The sequence below is a fragment of the Moschus berezovskii genome, chromosome 1 (assembly GCF_049115385.1).
Source record: "Moschus berezovskii isolate FMDL1 chromosome 1, NW_MosBer_1.0, whole genome shotgun sequence".
Classification (NCBI taxonomy): domain Eukaryota; kingdom Metazoa; phylum Chordata; class Mammalia; order Artiodactyla; family Moschidae; genus Moschus; species Moschus berezovskii.
Genome location: NC_142460.1, coordinates 90,328,154 through 90,347,703, shown reverse-complemented (window position 1 = coordinate 90,347,703; position 19,550 = coordinate 90,328,154). Strand labels below are relative to the sequence as shown.

General features: G+C 43.7%; 1 protein-coding gene across 16 annotated transcripts in view; it reads right to left on the bottom strand.

Moving 5' to 3' along the window:
• KALRN (kalirin RhoGEF kinase) overlaps positions 1-19,550 on the bottom strand; it is a 671,338-nt gene that overhangs the window by 362,518 nt on the left and 289,270 nt on the right. For all 16 annotated transcript variants that reach the window (XM_088837656.1, XM_055396730.2, XM_088837661.1 and 13 more), the window contains exons 7-9: positions 11,772-11,963; positions 7,973-8,104; positions 4,038-4,268 (exon numbers count right to left, since the gene is read on the bottom strand). In XM_088837656.1, coding sequence (XP_088693782.1) covers positions 4,038-4,268; positions 7,973-8,104; positions 11,772-11,963 — 555 coding nt within the window. The remainder of the gene's footprint in view (positions 1-4,037; positions 4,269-7,972; positions 8,105-11,771; positions 11,964-19,550) is intronic.

Below are 19,550 nucleotides of genomic sequence, written 5' to 3'. Positions count from 1 at the left end.
CCAGCCCATGCATGTCTGTTTCTCTCATCTCGTTTTTAAATCTATCCTTTTCTTTCCCATCCCCCCCAGTTCCTGTCTCTCCTTTCTCTCCTTGTTCCAGGGTGAGTGTATGTGTATGTCTGTCTTTCCTCTCTCTGTTAGGTTGTATGTATCCCTCCTGTCTCTCTTCTGTTCTCCTTCTCTGTCTCCCAGGCTCCTTTCTCATGTGACTTTTCTGTAGGATATCTGGACTGGGAGCCAGAAGATTTAGTTTCTGGTCCTGGAACTACCATTAACTAGCTGTGTGGTTATGACCAAGTTGCTTTACATCTCTGGGACTCAATTTCCTTGACCTATGAGAGAGAGGAAGGTGAGACTGGGTGCTCTTCCAGTCCCTAGCAGTTCCGAGACTTTTATCACTGAATGAAATGAAACTCAAAAGATCCATGAAGCAGTTGCTACTGCAGAAACAAAGGAATCAGGCTGGGGGTTCCCAGCAGTGCAAGCATCAGAGGACACCCGAGTACTGCTCAAAGAGGATGTGACAAACCCCAGGCAATACTGCTGGAGGCTCTACTACATGCTAGGCAGGCACTGTGCTTGCACCTCATTCAGTCCAAAAAGATAGGTATGTGATGTTTCCTATTTTAGGGGTGAGGAACCTGAAGCACCAGGAGTGAAGTCACTTGCCCAAGGTCCCATGGCCAAGACTTGTCAGAGCAGGATTTAAACTCAGGCTGTCTGGCTCCAGAGCCCATGCTTTTTATCCACAATGTTATATTGCTCCAGCCATTGATGCTCATTCACAAGCTTCCCACTTAGGCTGTAGAGTAAACATCTCTAAACCCCAAATGTGCTCAGGAGTCTTGGATCCAGGCTATATGGTTAATCAATTCTCTCCTCTTTCAAGATACCAACTCTGACTTCTTTTGCCTCGGCCTGTCCTGTTAATGCTTGATTGCTATGCACCTGCCTGGCATGCTCAGGTAGCACGGACCTTTCTATTTTCAAGTGTGTATCTTTTGTTGCCTTTCTATGTAAGCAGGCATCTTGCCAGAACCTAGTGCAGTGCTGGGCTCCCTGCCCAGGCCCACACTTGCTGAATAGCTGATGGGCACCAAGATGCTTTGTAGCACTAATATTATGTCCCTGAGTCCTCTGCTTGGGGCTGGAAATATCTGGGACCCTTCAGACTTTCACAATTCCTGCATGCAGACCCCAGCTACTCACTGTCAACTACTACTAAATGGGCTGGGAGGGAGGGTTAGATGGTTTTCAAGTCATAGAAGCAGAAACTGGGGTCCTCCAGTGATAATTTCAGCTCAAGTCAGCAAATATAAAAAGAACTCCAGCTTTATGCCAGACAGCTAAGAGTTGTAAGGGGCACAGAGAAGCGGCAGTCATGCCTTCTGCTCTCAAGGAGATACTGGAATAGAAGAGATGAAAAAATGCAAAATAAAAAATGATAAATATATAAAATTTCAATAGCACTTTGACTTTTGTGTTAAATTATTTTTTATGTATGTGGATGCATGCATGTATGCCAAGTTGCTTCAGTCATGTCTTACACTCTGCGACCCTATGGAATGTAGCCCACCAGGTTCCTCTGTCATGGTATTCTCCAGACAAGAATACTGGAGTGGATTGCCATGCCCTTTCCTCCAGGGGATCTCCCTGACCCAGGGATCAAACTCAAGTCTTTTATTTCTCCTGCAGTGGCAGGTGGGTTCTTTACCACTAGTGCCACCTGGGAAGTGTGTGTGTGTATATATATATATATATATATATATATATATATAATTAATTGTGGGAGCACAGAGAAAGGAAACTACTTGTCCCAATATGACTGTGAAAACTAGCACAGGCTCCCGCATGGCTTGGAGTTGGGAGATCAAAATTCAAGTTTGTCACTGGAACCACTGAATTCATCATGTCCAGTGACCTCTGAAGCACCAGCTCAGACACTGATCAGATGCTGATGGTTGCTGGGTGTCAGGAAGCATCTGAGACCCATCATAAATTAGTAGCCCGTGTTTATCACATTCTTCTTTGTATATCTGCCCCAGTGTCAGATATTTGGTGAGTGAGTGGGACAATGGCTGAATGACATCACGTCTTCAGAAGTCACATTCACATGTCCAGAAAAGAACAATGGAATTAACCACCCTGGGGGATTCAGTCCTCATGGAAAATCCAAATCCCTTTACTTCTACCTCATAATCTTCTTGCTTTTGTTGAGTGCCAACAATGTGATTCACTGATAGAGGTGAACTGATAGGGTCTCCATTCCAGAAATGCTCTCGTTTCTAAGAGCATAATGTAGAACAGTCACCAGTGTAGCTTTGTTATACTTTCCCCCAGCTGTAGTGTAGATGTCAGGGTAGACATGGAAAAGTCTGATAACCACTATTTCCAGAGAGTCTGTATCTCGATGCCGCCCTCCTAATGGGGATGTGTTTCCCCATCCTCCTCACAGTCCTCTGCCCCTCTCCAGCATCTATCCTACACCATCCAACAACCATGAAAACAGAAGGAAGGCAATGAGCACACCAAGGAAGCTGCATAATCCACGGTACAGAAATCTCCAAAGTCACTCAAAGTTCACCGAAACAGTAACGTCCCCTCTGTGCGCCTCTGGAGGCGGGCATCTAACTCTGTCTCATTCACAGACCAACCCTGTGGTCTCCTGTGCTCAGAGATGATACACTGATCTGAACAATTCCAGACACAACTAAAGCATTTGCTTCTCCATTCCCAGCAAACCTCACAAGGGTTTCAGAGCCTGGGCTAGCACACCAGCACTTCCCATCTCTCCTGAGACTAAAGTGTCACCTCTGAAGACTCCTCACTGCCCTAGCAGGGGGGCGGGGGCTGCAAAGGAGTTAGGGCAGCCCAAGAATATGGGACACTTCTGGAGGCCTGTCTACTCCTGGGACTGATTGCATGGTGATAACCTAACACACAGAGGGTGTCACAGCCCCTGACAGGATGCCCTGCTCTCCCTCCAACCTATCTCATTCTCAGGGTACCCAGTGTAAGATCTCCCTAATGACAGTTGTAAGGGGAACCAACACTCCAAAGACACATCCAGTGAGCTTTCAATTTTCCATGTATATTTCAATATACTTTTCTACTACACTTGGTCAGTATCACAGGAGGTGTGGAAGGAGAGTGAAACTCTATTTTATGTGTATAATCCTGAAATTATGAGGTGGCCACAGAAAAAGTTTGAGAACATAAGTGCTCCCTCCCCTGCCTCTTGCAGTGAATCGGCAGGGAAATGATACTAAATCTTAACTCTCATCTCTAGTTCCCAACCTCCCCTGCTCCAGCTATTAGTCCTCAGAGAAAAGCTCCCAGGGGTCCCCAAAGAGACAGACAAAGGAAGTATGAGGAGAAAAGAATGGGTCACTTCATCCAAAAGGGTATTTGTGGCAAGGCTATCTTTTTATAGTTAGAAAATAACCATTTCTTTACTCTTTGTGGTAAAGAATAAGAGCTATGACTATTATAATAATGCAAGAAACATATTAAGCCAGAAGTAACCTCTAATTACAGAACACACAATTATCAACAGCCCATCTTTTAAATTTGGTTTCCCAAGTTCAAGCTTGCCAAAGAATCCCATAAAGGCTCTGTACCCCACCACACCCCAGCTCCAGCAGGCCACCTGCATCCCTGGTTGAGAAGCAAGCTGGCTGGGGGTCCAGCCCTGACAGTGCTCAAATACACCCCCAGACCCAGAGCTGTCCAGAAAGCTCATGCCTGGGGGATGGTCAAGCTTTGCCCAAAGAAAACAAAGTCATGACTGCAAAGAATTGCTATTTCTCAGATTGAGCCTCCCTTCCCAACCCCAGGCCAGGTCTGTAAAGCTGCTTAAGTGAGAAGCATCAATGAACAAGTCTGGATGGTATAGGAGGGGGTGAGGGCTGCTGAGGGCTGGATTGCCCTCTTCCATCCAGAAATCAGGCATCCCCAGGCCTGATCACCTAGGTGAGGGACTCAAGCAGGCCTGCCTGATCTGTGACAGATGCCAGGACAGGGGAGCAGTGTGTTACCTGCTGGACGTCCTGCTGGAAGACGCAGAGCTGCAGGCGCTGGTGGAGCCGCACCTTGCGGTGCTGCCAGATGCTCTCAAGCCGCCGCTGGTGGTGCAGCACTTCGTGCACCACATCCAGCACCTGGTGCACCGCCTTGGAGTAGTTGGCTGTGGCTGTGAGGGACTCGGAGTTCCCAGGACTCAGGGGCCGCTGCAGCACATCCAGCAGTGCTTTGCCGTCCTGGCTGACCTGTAAGACGAGAAAGGTCAAGTTGAAGGAGAAGGGGGAGGTGGGGTGAGGCACGGAGAGGCAAGGCAAACTGCTGGGGTCCCTGGTTGGAACCGAGATTCCCACCCAGATTCATGACAACCGAGGAGTGTGTCACCAGAGCTGACCCAGTGTTCAGCCTGCAAACCTGGGGAGGTGCTGGTGCTGCAGCCACCGTCTTCAAGACCCTGTGTCTCTCTTCGAATTTCAGCTTTTTCAGGGCAAGTACTCTGCCTTATTTATCTCTCTCCATGCCTAGAACAGTGCCTGACACTTGGTACTTGATAAATATCTTGACTGACTCTCTAACTAGGTCAGGCAACAGAACTCCACTTTGGAAAAAAAACCTGAATATTAGTTGTCACCATAAACCCCTCTGCCTCTTCCTTCCTCATCTTCCTCTACCTAGCTCTGAACTTCTAGGTGTGTGACTAGAGGCAAGTTCAGCTCAGTTCAGTCGCTCAGTCATGTCCGACTCTCTGCGACCCCATGAATCACAGCACGCCAGGCCTCCCTGTCCAACACCAATTCCCGGAGTTCACTCAAACTCATGTCCATAGAGTCGGTGATGCCATCCAGCCATCTCATTCTCAGTCGTCCCCTTCTCCTCCCGCCCCCAACCTTTCCCAGCATCAGAGTCTTTTCCAGTGAGTCAACTCGTCGCATGAGGTGGCCAAAGTATTGGAGTTTCAGCTTTAGCATCAGTCCTTCCAATGAACACCCAGGATTGATCTCCTTTAGAATGGACTGGTTGGATCTCCTTGCAGTCCAAGGGACTCTCAAGAGTCTTCTCCAGCACCACAGTTCAAAAGCATCAATTCTTCGGCAATCAGCCTTCTTCACAGTCCAACTCTCACATCCATACATGACCACGGGAAAAACCATAGCCTTGACTAGATGGACCTTGGTTGGCAAAGTAATGTCTCTGCTTTTTAATATACTATCTAGGTTTGTCATAACTTTCCTTCCAAGGAGTAAGCGTCTTTTAATTTTATAGCTGCAATCAGCATCGTTACTTAACCTCTTTGGGCCTCAGCTTCCTTGTGTGTGAGGTAGGGATAGTAATGGCACATAGCTCAAAGAGTTGTGGTAAGGATTAAATGAGTTAACACAAGCAGAGTACTTAGTTAGAACAGAACCCAGTGTGTAGTACTGGCTACCAAACTCTCTTTATCATCATCATCATTTCTCTGTCTTGCCTTCTTTATTTCCTTGTCATTTTCTTTCTTTTATATTTATCCTTCTTTCACTCTCCTTTTATTCAATCCCTTTTTTTTTCTCCTGATAGTGGTAACATCCCTGTCTTTTCAGAACATGCAGAATAAAGGAGGGACCCTTAGATTGTAGACACAACATTCATGCTCCTGGGTTCCCCAAAACTCACCCTCAGTGCTAAAACCAGTGGGAGTGACATTCCCTGTCAATCCTCACCAGATTCCCGGCAATATTTCTAGAAACTGGCATCATCTGATTGACACTTGTGGCTCTCCAGTGCTTGGCAGAGTATCCAAGGAGCATGTGTCTTTCTAATTTAAAACAGTGATGACTAGGGAACTGATAGGAATTTTAAGACCCCAAATTAATCTGGTTAACAATGAAGTCAAAGTTAACGTAGAGTTAAGACAGTCTTTTCCTTTCAAAGACGTAGCAGAGGAGGTATACTTCCATTTCTGGCCTTATGATGATGAATAGGGAGCTATTTGCTGGGCTTGCAGCTTCCCCTCCGCTACCTGCACATCCTGATAATAGCTTGGCTGGGGGTTCAGAAACACAGAGCCAGCAGTTACCCCCCTGTTGATGGAACCACAGAAATGCATGGGGGACTGTGGCATGATTAAGAAAGGAGAACACATGATTAAGGTGGAAAATGCAGCTGAGACAGGAGAGAGAGCCTGGCTGGAGGAAAATGACCAATTTTGATGACCAACTCTATCCACCCCATTCTACCGTGCTGCCTCCTACAAGGCATTGCCAGGAGAGGGAGAGAGGAAGTACCTCATCAATAATAGAGAGATGAATAAGATACACACTCCGTGGCCATACCCGGGAGAGCTCTCTTCAGCGAATTTTGACCAAAGCTGCCTTTGGGCACTGTGCTCTGTCCAGGGCTGGGTGGTTCCAGTTGGAGGGCCAAGTCATGAAGTCAACCCAAGTCCCAGTCCTCTGCCTCAGCCCACATGTGCAGGAGGCAGGGGCAGTCCACTGCCCTCTAAAGTGGGCTTGAAGGGGGCATCTACATCCCACAGTGCTAGGGCCGGAGAATTAACTGACAGAAATGCCGTGTCTCTCTACATAATTATAATCACACTCCATGAGTGTGTGAGCATAATATTACTCTCATTTATATACTCTATTTTTGTATTTTACAAAGAGTAAATTTAGAGATTCTTGACCCACGGGCAGAGGCACAGTTCTGTCCAGAGAGCAAGCCTTGGGCTGTGTGCATTGGAGCTGGTGAGATCAAATTTGGCTCACTAGTTCTCCTCTCTCTGCCTCTTAAAATGATGAAACTTGTTACCTTTTCAGTACTTATTATTGTCAGGCACTGGGCCAAGTGGATTACACGAATTACCTTTTACAACTCTTAAAACTACAGGCAGTTGTTATTACTTTCATTTCACGGAGGAAGAAAATGAGCCTTTGGGTGGTTAAGTAACTTATTTGAGGTCACACAGGTAAGAGAAGGAACCAGGATTCAAATTTCCATTTTGATTGTTGCAGAAACTCTTATTTTCACTCAGTTGAAATTAGTTGACTTCAACAAGCACCAAACTTACTTGGGTTGATATTTATTGAAATGGAGGTTCCAGGTCCTACTTCTTGACAGTCTGATTCAGCCTGGGATGGAACCCAGGAATCTACACCTTTAACAAGCACCTCAGGTGACTCTGAGGCAGATGGTCCAGGAACCCAGTTTGAGAAACAGTGCCCTAGCTGACCTTTCCCCCAAGAAAATCCAAGGGCCAGATGTAAAGACCCTCCCCTCTTCTCATCCAGCTTTCCTGATCAGCCCATCTCTTCATATCCCTCAGCTGCTCCCTCAGAGTTCACATCAGTTAACAAACTTACTGGGCTGGGTGTATTCACACACATGCACCTATATACTTCTTTTCTTTTACTTTAAAAGGAAGTGTTTCCCCCTTAACTTGTACCATGCTCCCAGTCTTTGATTTTCTAGCAGAAGAGCTGTTTAGTTTGACTTTCACTTCCACAGCAGCTTCTCACTCCTACAAACACTTATCTCCATCCCATGGTGAGTTTTCCTCTGGAACTGCCAGTGAGAAAATTAGTACCTTTTTGATGAGCTGCTTCATAAAAGCAGTGGCAAGGCTAGCATGTGCATGCCTGTTCACCATCCAGAAAGCTCCAGAGGAGCACAGCCTTGTGTTCTTACAGTCTTTGCTCTGACAGTCCAGTTTTCACCCACAGGGTGAGGTAGGGACATTGTGTGTGTGTACGCACACACATGTACACCAACATGGTACCTGCTGATGGCCGCAACTTTCTGCTTCCTGGGAGGAGACCATCATTCACAGATCAAAGATCTTAAAGATGTCTCCAAAGGAAAAAAATGGCCTCTTTTCTTCTTAGTCCAACCCAGGCTATTTCACAGCTCACAGGCTGGCGCTCTTGCCACCCACGCCCATACACAGCCAGGACCTGTGGGTATCCTGCTTGGTTCTCACCTCTGTGTAGGCCTGGGTCACCTGCTCATACAAAGACTGGTGGTGGTGGATCGCCAGCTCCAGGTCCTGCATCTCAGACGGCAGACCACCTTCGCTGCACATCTTGCACCAGGCATCCACTCCCGACAAGAACTGGAAGGAGATGCCAGCTAGGTCAGTGTGGGAGCACTGGGGATGGGCAGTGACGGGCACGGACAGATACCTTTAAGAAGCATCAGGACCTCTGGAAGCTTTCAGAGACCACTGCAGAAGGTGGAGTTTTTTCTTTAATTCTATAAACACCAACCTCAGGAAAGAAGTCAGACCCAAATACCTATTTAGAAAGTGTAGTTTACACAAAGAAAGATGACTACTATGAACCTGCTGGGGGTGGAAGTTGCCTTCATGTTCAGTGGGCTATATCCACTATAAATACACGTGCGACGACAGCTCACTAAATTACATGTGTACAGGAGAGATGCTTATCCTGTGAATGCTCACACATGAGAGGCAACACATAACGACATGGGATATTTACACATACGTGCTTTACAATGTGGATATCGAGCTGTGGAGAGGAGCAAAGAATGCCTCATGAAGGCCCATCTGGCACCCCAGGGAACTTGGAGAGACCATTCCTACAGGGGATGGAGATTAACACTCAGTAAGATGCTTGCTGTTGGCTCAGAACCCCAAGGCGCTGGCAGGGGGAGGGTAGATTAAGGACTGACTGTACTGTGTCTAGAGTAACTCCTGGGATGTGATATATAGATAGAGATCTTGACAGAAATCAAATTATTTAAAAATTAAAATTAACAACTGTGGAAGACTATGGGTCTCCATGCACAAAGGGTGAGCTAACTGAAATCGCTCAGATTTATTGGGTGGAAAATACACCTCTAAAATGCAGATAATTCTTCACCCAACAGTCTGGAATGGTTCTGTCTGTGAATCTTCTTGCCTGAGTGCACAGCTCCATTTAAATTAATTGCCTAAATACCTTTTTATCTTATTGCCTAGAACAGCCCATCTGAGGACAATAAAGAGCTGCCTAAATACATGCATTGAAAAAATAGCCTTGAATCCATTGTTGCGTGTGTGTGTGTGTCTGTGTGTGTTTTTTCCAGCTAAAAAGAAGCATGGTTTATGAGTTGTGTGTGTGTGTGTGTGTGTGTGTGTGTCTGTGTCTGTGTGTGTCTGTGTGTGTTTTTTCCAGCTAAAAAGAAGCATAGTTTATGAGTTTCCCTGAAGGACTGGCAATCTTGAGAAATTGCATTTTAAAAATGGACACAAATAAAATTTCTTCTCATCCAAAATAATCCAAGTCAGGAAACAGCAAATAAAAGCTGATTCCTCCAGTTACTCTCAATTTGGGTATGTGCTTCTACAACGGCTTGAGTCCTCCTCTTGGTATTATGTCAGCTTTCAGTCCTTAGCCAGTTGGCTATGGCCATTGATTTTTCATTCTGTATGTTTATATTGCATTAAGCCACCTCCTAACAATTCTGGAAGAGTGCTGGGTATCACTCAGTATCAATCTGTGTGTGTTTTCAAATATCTCAGAAGCTGCTTTGCTCCATCAACAACCATTTTACAAAAGAACCTGAAAGTAACTTGATGGTTATATGTCAATCATGGGGGTAGGACCTCTTCAAGGCCTTTGGGATTTCTTGGTAATACTCTAACCAGAGTCCTATATCAGATCCCACACAATGGTTATCTCAAGCAGAGAGAGAGAGAGAGAGAGGGAGGCACTGAATCTCCACGGCCAATCTGGAGAAATCCTCAACAAAGTCTGAAGTAACAGGGTTGAAGAATAGGAGATTAGCTGTGAATATTCTCAGATACTACCACCACTATCATAAAAAATAATAATAAAAGGCTAGATTTCTCTCAATGCATAGGGCTGCTCTTGACTTAAAACACAAGAATTTCAGTCTCTGGGAATGGCTCAGATAGAATCAGACACAGGGTGGAGGAAATACAAAGATACCAGGATAGTATGTTGAACATATACCCACAGTAGTAATGTTTACCATTTAAGAAACACACTAAGCACCTAATGTTCCATTTCTAATTCTTATAACAGTGCTGTGAGATTTACGATCATCCCTACATTAGAGATAAGCAAACAAGCTCGGAATGTTGAGGTGACTTGCCTAAGAGTTAATGATCAGAACCTACATATGTCTGGCATCAAAACCTAGACTCTCTCTTTCAATTATTCCATGCTGACTTCCATGTCAGATGGGTAACAGAGGAAGAGATTTAAGGAATGACCTTGTGTCTGACTCCGTATTACCTATGAGTTACCCAAATGTCATACAAAGGAAGAAATTTAGAGGATAAGACCACGGCTTTAATGTTAGACATACCTGATCCCATACACCTACATATTGTTTGATTTTCACAACGGTGTATTAATAAACTTTTAATAACCAGCATATATATGTGTGTGTGTATACACACGGTATCTTATAAATTTTACTGCTATAAAAGATGTGTAGCACATACATAATTTACAAAGAACTTACAAATTTAGAAGCATATAGAATGCTTCTTATGATAAATTCCATGTAACAAAATGATTCTCACAGATGCTTCTCTTTGTAAATGACAAACTTATATAGTTATAACACAAAAGCTGGTTGGTATTTTAACTTTTGTTAAGGTATAAGACAAAAGTGAAAAACACCTGGAGACTTATGTCAGAATGTTACTCATTCATCAGTGATTTTAAGTGGCTTTTTTTTGCTGAATGAAATTATATTTTTGAATATCAAAAGAATATTTCCTTAATTTTGTGTTTTATTCACAGTGTAACAGCTCCACACAGGGCACATTTTTACACTAAATCTAAATTTTAAAATGTTTTCTCTCTCATTTTTTTAAAAATTCTATGCAATCAATAAAACAACAAATCAAGCACTGGTTTGTAACACTTGATGATTTCCATGGTGTAAAACATCTATCTTGGTCTATTTCAGGCTACCAGTGTGATATCACCAAATGTGGAGCTGGGAGGAGGTGATCAACAGCACACAATAGTATACTTTTTCTACCATAGACATAAATATTAAAAATAATCTCAAGAACATAGAAAATAATAAGATCTATTGAAATAATTGAAAATGATGAATTTTGAGTATTAATTACCTTTGTTTTTAATATATTTAAACTTATACAGTTTGAAGTAATGGCTATGTTTAACAACCAGTTCATTTTTAAAATTTGTGAAAATTTAGCCATTGGCTCTTCCTAAGCTGGTTAGAGTCAGCTCCTCCACACCACTGGATCTTAGGCAGGTCACTTAATCTCTCTCTTAAGCTTCCCTGCTCCTCTCCATAAAATGGGTTAATGATGTCACTGGCCAATGCCAGTAAGTAAATGGCAACAAATAATAATTATTTCTGTCCACTGTATTACTATTACCCACAGCAAATGCTTCATGTAAAATTAGTTTTTCCCTGATAAAACTCAATGATCAATTTAGTTTCACTCCTTGGTCTATGTTCATGGAATACAAACTAAGCAGTCAACACACACGCACCAATAAACTAGTAAGCAGAATGTAAACAGGCTCTGGGTTCCTTCCTGTTTGAATGTAAGCAAAGCCACTAAGAGTTATCAATATCTCTCTGTGTACACAGGGGCCATGACAGCGGTAGAACATGGGTTTTGCCACAACTACCCAACAAGGTCTTCAGTGTTTCAAAAAGGGAGGAGGGGCTCTCTACACCTCAGTGTATGTCCCTCCCAGCCTGCCCTGTCCCTGCCCCTCCCCACCACCAGCAGCTGCAGCAGTTCCCCCTGGCCTCACCTGCTCAGCCTTCTGATGGAACACAGCAGACATGGCGAGAATGGTGCTGCGTTCATCCAGGGCAGCTGCGAAACTCTTCCACTCCTGGTCTAGCTGCGTGGAGATCTGCTTGATTTGCTGTGAAGCGTAGTGGCCAGCCTCTGAGAGGCGGGAAGCCACAGACATGATGCGGTTGATGTTGACATAGGCATTCTGGGAAGCAAGGGAGAGTGGTGCTTAGTGGGGCAGGCTGAAAGGGCACCCACAGAGCACTCTGGGGTGGGGAAGTACACAGTGAATGAGGCTACCCAAGCTGAAAAGTTTGAGAGAGGCTATATCAGCCATATTAGCATACCCATTTTGGGCCCAAAGGAGGCCTTTGTTTACATATTAAAATGTCAGCAGATGGCAGGTACAGAAACTGAGCTTTTCAATTCTGGGGACCAACACAGTTTCTGTGGTTCCGACACTAAAGAATCTGCCTGTAATGCAGGAGACCCAGCTTTGATTCCTGGGTTGGGAAGATCCTCTGGAGAAGGGAATGGCTACCTACTCCAGTATTCTTGCCTGGAGAATCCCATGGACAGAGGAGTCTCACAGGCTACAGTCCATAGGGTTGCAAAGAGTTGGACATGACTGAAGGGACTTAGAGCAGCACATGGCACATTAATACCCATGGATGCAGTCTCTTTACATGGGCAACCTTACTAATCCTCACAATCACCTTATGAGGTCATGCCATGGGGACAACGTGGTACTTCCAAGAGTTTCTCACTGGAAGCTATGGCTCAGACCAAGGCAAAAGCAAGAGGAGGAAAAGGCACCTCTCTCAACTCAGGAGAGGGCTGCACCCAGGGCAATACTACAATAGGGCAGCAATGCTCAGAGAGCAAAGTACACAGGTCACAGGATAACCACACATCTTCCTACCACCATGTGAAGACTTTACTGTCCCCCGATCCAACCCCCACCAAGGAAGCAGGTGAATAAATAAAGATAGCATGTGCTGTGCTTAGTTGCTCAGTCATGTCTGACTCTTTGCAACCCCATGGACTGTACCCTGCCAGGCTCCTCTGTCCATGGGGATTCTCAAGGCAAGAATACTGGAGTAAGTTGTCATGCCCTCCTCTAGGAAAGACAGCATATGAAGCCACAATATCCACACTAAAAATAAGACCCATGGAGCCCTTTCTTATCCCTGTATGATTTAGGAACATTTCCTCACCTGACCTCAAAAAGGCATCTGTGAGGTTCTCCTGGCCCTGCTGACTCCTCTCACCCTGTGTTTTGTTTACATTCATTGCCATCTTTGATTGCCAATTAAAAATTCATGACCATGTGTGTCATTCCTTATTAGGCCAGCAGAAAACTCTCCAGGAAGGAACAAGACAATAGAAAACCCATAGAAACAAAGACAGTAGTGAGCATGGTTATTTTTAACTGCTATCTCCTATTAATTGTATGAGGTGTCAAAACAATCAAGCAATATTGTGGCACTTACAAGGAGCTTTTCTGACTCACACAATGTCTGTCTGAAGAAGGACTAGGGTGGCAGGTTGCTTGTACACCTTTGTTCTTTGTTATGAATCTTCTCATATGGTAATAAATATTCTTTAGCAACAGCATTTTCTCTTGGCTCTATTAGCTCAGCGGTAGTTCATTAATAGCAGGTAAGTTTAATGAAGGTTCCTTATTTTCTTTTCCCTCTTCCTTCATGGTCCCCATTCATCTTCATTGTCCCTGACCTCAAGCATTCTGTCCCAAATCTGAGACAGGTTTATAAAGTCGCTCTTCATTTAAAAGGTCTCTGTGAAGGTTTAAGGGGTTAAGTGAAGCACTTAAACACAAATCCACCCTGATGTCTATGCGTGATTTCTTTCTTTAGACTGGCCTGAGACCTTTCTGACATAGCATGTTTCCTTAATAGAACTAGAATATTATTAACTATTATTATTTGAAATAACTATCCTTCAAAGATTTAGGAATCATTATCGGTCCTGTTTTCTGAGTTAGGACACAGATTCTTCTTAAAATTAAACTTTATTTATAGAACTGCCAAGAAAGACCAACTCTGAATTAGAAGGAAAGAAATGGGGAAGATGGGCATACACTCAATTTAATAGTTCTGTCTTCTAAGGGACTAACATCTGGATTTCCCCCAAATTTCCTGCTGGGGTTTCACCCAAAGCAGACTTGAAACAAGGATTTGGGGCAGATTGTTTATAGGGGTATGATCCCAGGAAGCACAATGAGGGGGTAGGCAAGTCAAAGAGGGAAGGGAGGCAAATGAAGACAGGATGCGTTCATTAATGGGTTACTGCTGTGAGCATTTGGGGGTCCTCCTTCCTGAAACCTTTAAGAGACTGTATAGAACATACTTCCAAACATCGCAAAGGGAGATGAGGGATCTGGAGTATTTAGGTACCAAGTACCATCACTCATGGTTGAAGTTCCTCCTGGAGTTACTCCCTGGCATTTCCAGCCTGACCTATACACAAGCCTAGCACACTCCCCAGGCCAGAGAGTGACCACGGGCAAAGAAACGTGGGAAGCTGTCATTGTATATGGGAACCAGATGTCCCTTGGGGCAGACTGAGGGGTATGAGTGGGACATTGACAGTCTAATAAAGCTCTCCTTCCAAACCAGGTTCAACTCCTGCAAACCCTCCCCCTCCATACATTTATCCAGACCTATCTAGTTGTGTTGGGTTTTCCTGTCCTGGGAAAGACCTCCACGTCCTCTGGCCAGATGGGAAGCAAGAAGAGCAATAAAGAGCAGGGCATGGCCAGTCCCCAGGCTCTCTTGTGTGTACTGTATGAATGCCTGGCCCTTTGTCATCACTGCCTGTTTTATGTTCTCTCCCCACAGGGACGGGGAGACATGTTCCTGCTCACTTTCAGGAAGAACTTTCTAGCTATTAGAGATGTCAAATTGTGGCTACCACTGGAGGCTATTAACACTTTGTCACTCATTCACATATTTATGGAGAGTGGGCCAGGCTCTGTGTCAGGGGCTGTGGGATATTAAAGAGGAATGAGACAGGATTTCTGTCCTCAGGGGCTCACAGCTGAGACTTAAGAAAAGTCCTCAAATAACTGTAATTTAAAGCAAAATGAAGTAAGTGTTGCGACAGAGGTAGCAGCAACTCACAGTGGGGATGCAGAGAGAAAGGGTCTGAACCACCAGCAAGGATGTTAAGAAGGGGCTTCCTGCACAGAAGAGGGTGGTGAAGCTGGCGGTCCTCCAAGGCCCCCTTCAACCCTTAAGACTCTGATCATAAATGAAAGCTAAAGACAAACAAACAGAAAAGACCATAGCTTACATTTCACATTCTAGAGACTAGCACAGTAAATGCCTTTTTGTTTCTTTATCAGTGGGCAGGGAAATGTCTTACTTAAGCTTACAAATGATTATGCTTCACACAAGTACAGGCAGTATTCCTCACAATAGAAGGATAAATATAATGTTGACTCATGAATTTGCTCATTGTTCTTCTCTACAGCCCCTGTGCAGAACAGCAAAACACTACAGGCAAATCACGTGGCCCAAGCTCATCATCTTCATCTCCCTGGAGCCTAGAACCTGAGACAAGTAGGCAGATAGATTCTAAACTGGAGTCACAAACCAAATGACCAGAGAGGAATGGAGGAGGTCTCCCATCACTTAAAAGGACAAAGTAAGGTTAAGAATCCAAATAAATGGGGTGTTTAGTCGTTAGGCACAAATATCATGGCCTTTGGTCAACCCCTCTGTGTAGTTTTTCTGTGTTAGTTTATGCCTCTGTTAAAGAAAATCTGGGACTCACACTTGTCTTGGGGATATGGCCAGCAAGAATGGGTATTTTGACTCTTTATGGCCTTTCCATTTCCTACCAGCTGCCTCCTCTAGTCTCTCTGTCTGCATGGTTCTGCTGTTCTTCCCTGTCAGCCTTCAATGCCCTTCCAGCTGCAGAGCTGACCATCAGTCAAAGGCATCAAGGTTGTTAGGCCAGGAGTTAGGTGTGAGTTCTGGTCCAGCCCTGGCACTCACTTAAGATGTCATGTGCCTCCTTCTGTGCCCCAGCTTCCTCATCTGTACTGTGAAGTGAAGATCTGACATTTAATTTCTGAGTAAGCAGTGTTGGTGCTATATAACCAGGCCTCGAGGTATTCCCTGATTCAAGGAGCGTGTCCAGATTGAAAGCAGAAAGAACCTAGGAGGTCACAGTCTTCTTCGGTCTCATCTCCAGTGCCTGGGGGAATACCTGCTAAATCTAGACTCTTTTCTATGAAGGACGTGAGGCATACATTGAAGCCACAACAGTAACTCAAAGCTGTCAAGTATCCATGTGCAATGGGATGGTTTTAAACAGAAGAGTAATATGATCTCGTTTATGCTTTCAACAAACTGCTCTGTTTGCTAAAAGGCTGGCAAGGGGATGCCTGCCTGGAGTGAGACCAAGAAGAGCAGTACAGCTCAGCCTAGGCTGTCTGCATGCCTCAGCCCCTCAGCCCAGTTCTGCTCTCTGCTCTGTTGTGTGAGACCCATGACTGGAGCTGGGTGACCAAAGACCAGCCTCTTCACCCAGGCTGAGCTACCAAGACTAGCCAGATTCTCTGACCAGAAATTTAACAATAGGACTAATAAACCTGGCTTAGTGAGTATCCTCTTAAACCCTTATCTCAACACTGCCTTATCAATTTACCCCCACCGCCACCAAGTGCTGCTATTATTATTATCATTATCAAAATATCACACTGTCCAAGGTTTAAACATGATCTACCCTGCAGAATGCAATCCACCAGCAGCCTGGTCTGCTACATCATTCACCTCCTGCCATCCCCCCTCAGAGGCATTCCTCTGATCGTTTTGGTCACAAACAGAAAAAATAACTAAATTCAGCAAAATCTTGCTAACTCGAAATCCTCTATATTTACACCTTGCCCCCACTTTTGTTGCCTATAAAATTCTGTTTTCTCATTTCATTCCTGTAGTCATGAACTGGAGATCAGAGGATGGACGACTGGACTCTTCTCCTGAGGTCTTGTCATCCACTGTGATTAACTTAAATCGACGAAACAGAATCATTCTGCTGAAATTTCTATGTAGTGGAATCTTGGTGAAAGCTTTCAGCCCTGCCAAAGGCTCTCACTTTGAACCTGGCCCCTGGCTCCTCTGACTGGCTACAAAACATTCAAAGTTGCTTGCAAGATAATGATAACCTTCCACGTAAAAACCCAGCTAAATTTTCTCTTTAAATGTAGTCTCTTATGTGGTATACTCTGAAAGAAATACTGGTTCTTTTAGAAATAGTCATTTGATGCAAGCTATCATTTTGGTAACCCTGGGGTCTGTGTCAGGGGCTGATTATAAGAACAGATTGTTTCTGAATTCATGTATTATTTGAATCCCATTCATTTCACTCCTAAAATCAGGAGTAAATTTTATATTCCTGTGGTCATAGGTCCCCACCCTGAATCGTAAACTCCCTGCTGTGGGCTATATAAGATAACATAAAGCATCCAGTCAGTCTGTGCCTGGCATATAACTGATAACTCAAAGAATATTGTATCTTTTCCCACATCCAACTGCAGCAGTTTGGGGTTAACTCTCCTCTCCAAATTAAGTGCAACTCAAATCAAAGTATTAGTAAAAAGTAAGACAAAAGAAAAATCTATCAACTATTCCAACTAGAGACAAATATTCCAATAAGAGGTCAGAGTCCCACTGTATTCCATAGAGAGTTTGCCACAAAGTCCCCTACTATTCCTGAGGAAGAGTCCCTTGCACAAGAGCCTGCGAGGGCAAAACTTCCCTCACTGTCTGTCAGGCCACTGCCCTGAAAACCCCACTTCCAGTGTTGGCAGAAGCCCTTCTCCTAGGATTCAAGGGTCTGTGGCCCTGAATTATTCATAAGCCTTTCTTTGACTCAGAAAGATTGGAGAAATCAGAATTGGCCAGTGACTGATTCTGTGAGCCATGCCCTTTCAACCTTAATCTGGAAAAATAGAGGTTCTTGTCTCTTGGGATAGCCTTCTTAAGGTGTCTCCACTACGTTGACACGTGTGAGCCACATCCAGAGCGCCCAGAAGTGGGAATGTCCCATGTTCATACAAGGGGATAGATCCATCTCCTTATCACTGAGCATACTGCAAAAGGTGGCCAAAGCCTCTTCCCCAGCCCAGGCAAGAGAGCCTGTCACTTTGTTGTCCAGGGGCACATTTCTCATCACCACCTCCAGAACGGCAGAGGGGATTTACTGAACTGTCTCATCTCTGCAAGGAATAGTCCAGGGCACAAGGTTTTCAATTCCATTCTGCTCAATGGGACTGCAGCTTTTAAATTATCATAGTGAAAATGGAAGTTGTGAACTGACAGGTCATCACAGAAGGTGAGGCCAACTACTATAGAGGGGCGACTTTCTTGAAAGGGGCTCAGTCCTCTAGACAAGCCCTGCAGATCTTACCTCTCCAAATCCAAAAGTCCAAGGAGGGAGGCCAGGCAAACAACCAGTCAAGAGCCAGGGTACTGGGCAAAATCATTCAGGTCAAATGCAAACTGAACACTAAATCAGAATGTGAAATACAAAATATATAAACCTCAGCTGATAAAAATATTATGCAAACCAGAGAAGCACACCCAAAGGTTACTGAATGCTATTTTGTACTAGATATGCATGGTGGGTGGGAGAAACTTTTCTTTAGGGTCTTTTTCTGATCTTATTTCTCCTGTGTATAGAGAAGTTTGGTTTGTTTTTTTTTTAAGTAATTTTGAGTATATATATATATATATATATATATACACACACACACACACACACACACACAGAGTAATTAGGGGAAAATATTCTTAAAGCTATATAGAGGAAATATACATTATTTTATCCCCTAGTCCTTTCCTGCCCCAGTGAAGCTAATATGTCAAAGCATCAAATGTCTATGAGTGATGGAGCTAAGGGGGAATTTATGTTCAACCTTCTACTTTTATCAAGCTCATTCTCTTTCCTGAGACACAAAGGTTGTTTCTAGTTCAGTGTCACTGAACAAAAAGTTCAGTGCTTTTTGATCCCCCTCTAAAAAGAATGCTGAGAGTTGGATTTTTAATTTTAATACATTTGGTATTTTAAATATTCTTTAGTTTTAAAAATTATTTTAATGTACCTTTAATTTTTTTTTGTACCTTTAATTTTAATAGATTTGATCAAGTTACATTACACGACAGCTCTAATTATTCAAACGTCCTCACAACTTTTTACTTTGGTAAAGCATTTTTTTTCGTAAGTATAATTTATTTACAAGTAATAGGCAAGTTTTAGTAACCAAATTATACTTTAAGAAGGAAAAGAAAATAAACACACCTTATTTAAAAAATTTTAGAAGCCAAGTTCATAAACAATCTCATTTTATAGTTAGAAAAAAATAATAAGACCCAGACATTACTTGAATCCGCATAGTAGGTGCTTAAAAATTTGTAAAATCAATTAAGTAGTATGTTCAAAGTCACAAAAAAGAAAGGCAAATTGGGACCAGATCCAGGTCCCCTAATTCCTAGTCTGCACAACCCCTTTACATATACTACCCTTTTCTCTTGCCCTACAGATCATTCAAAGTTTTGTTTTTGTTTTTTTCACAATACTTTTAAGAGAGCCACGAGGAGACGTATTTGGAGATCTTCCCAGGCAGCTTACAGGGACTTCATGAGTAACATTCAGAATTAGTAAGAAAACAGAGATTGTGCCAAGGCAATGGAAAAAGCTGAACATCACCTCCTTTTTCCCAATTAATAATACCATATGTACTGCTTACATCTTTGCAAGCACC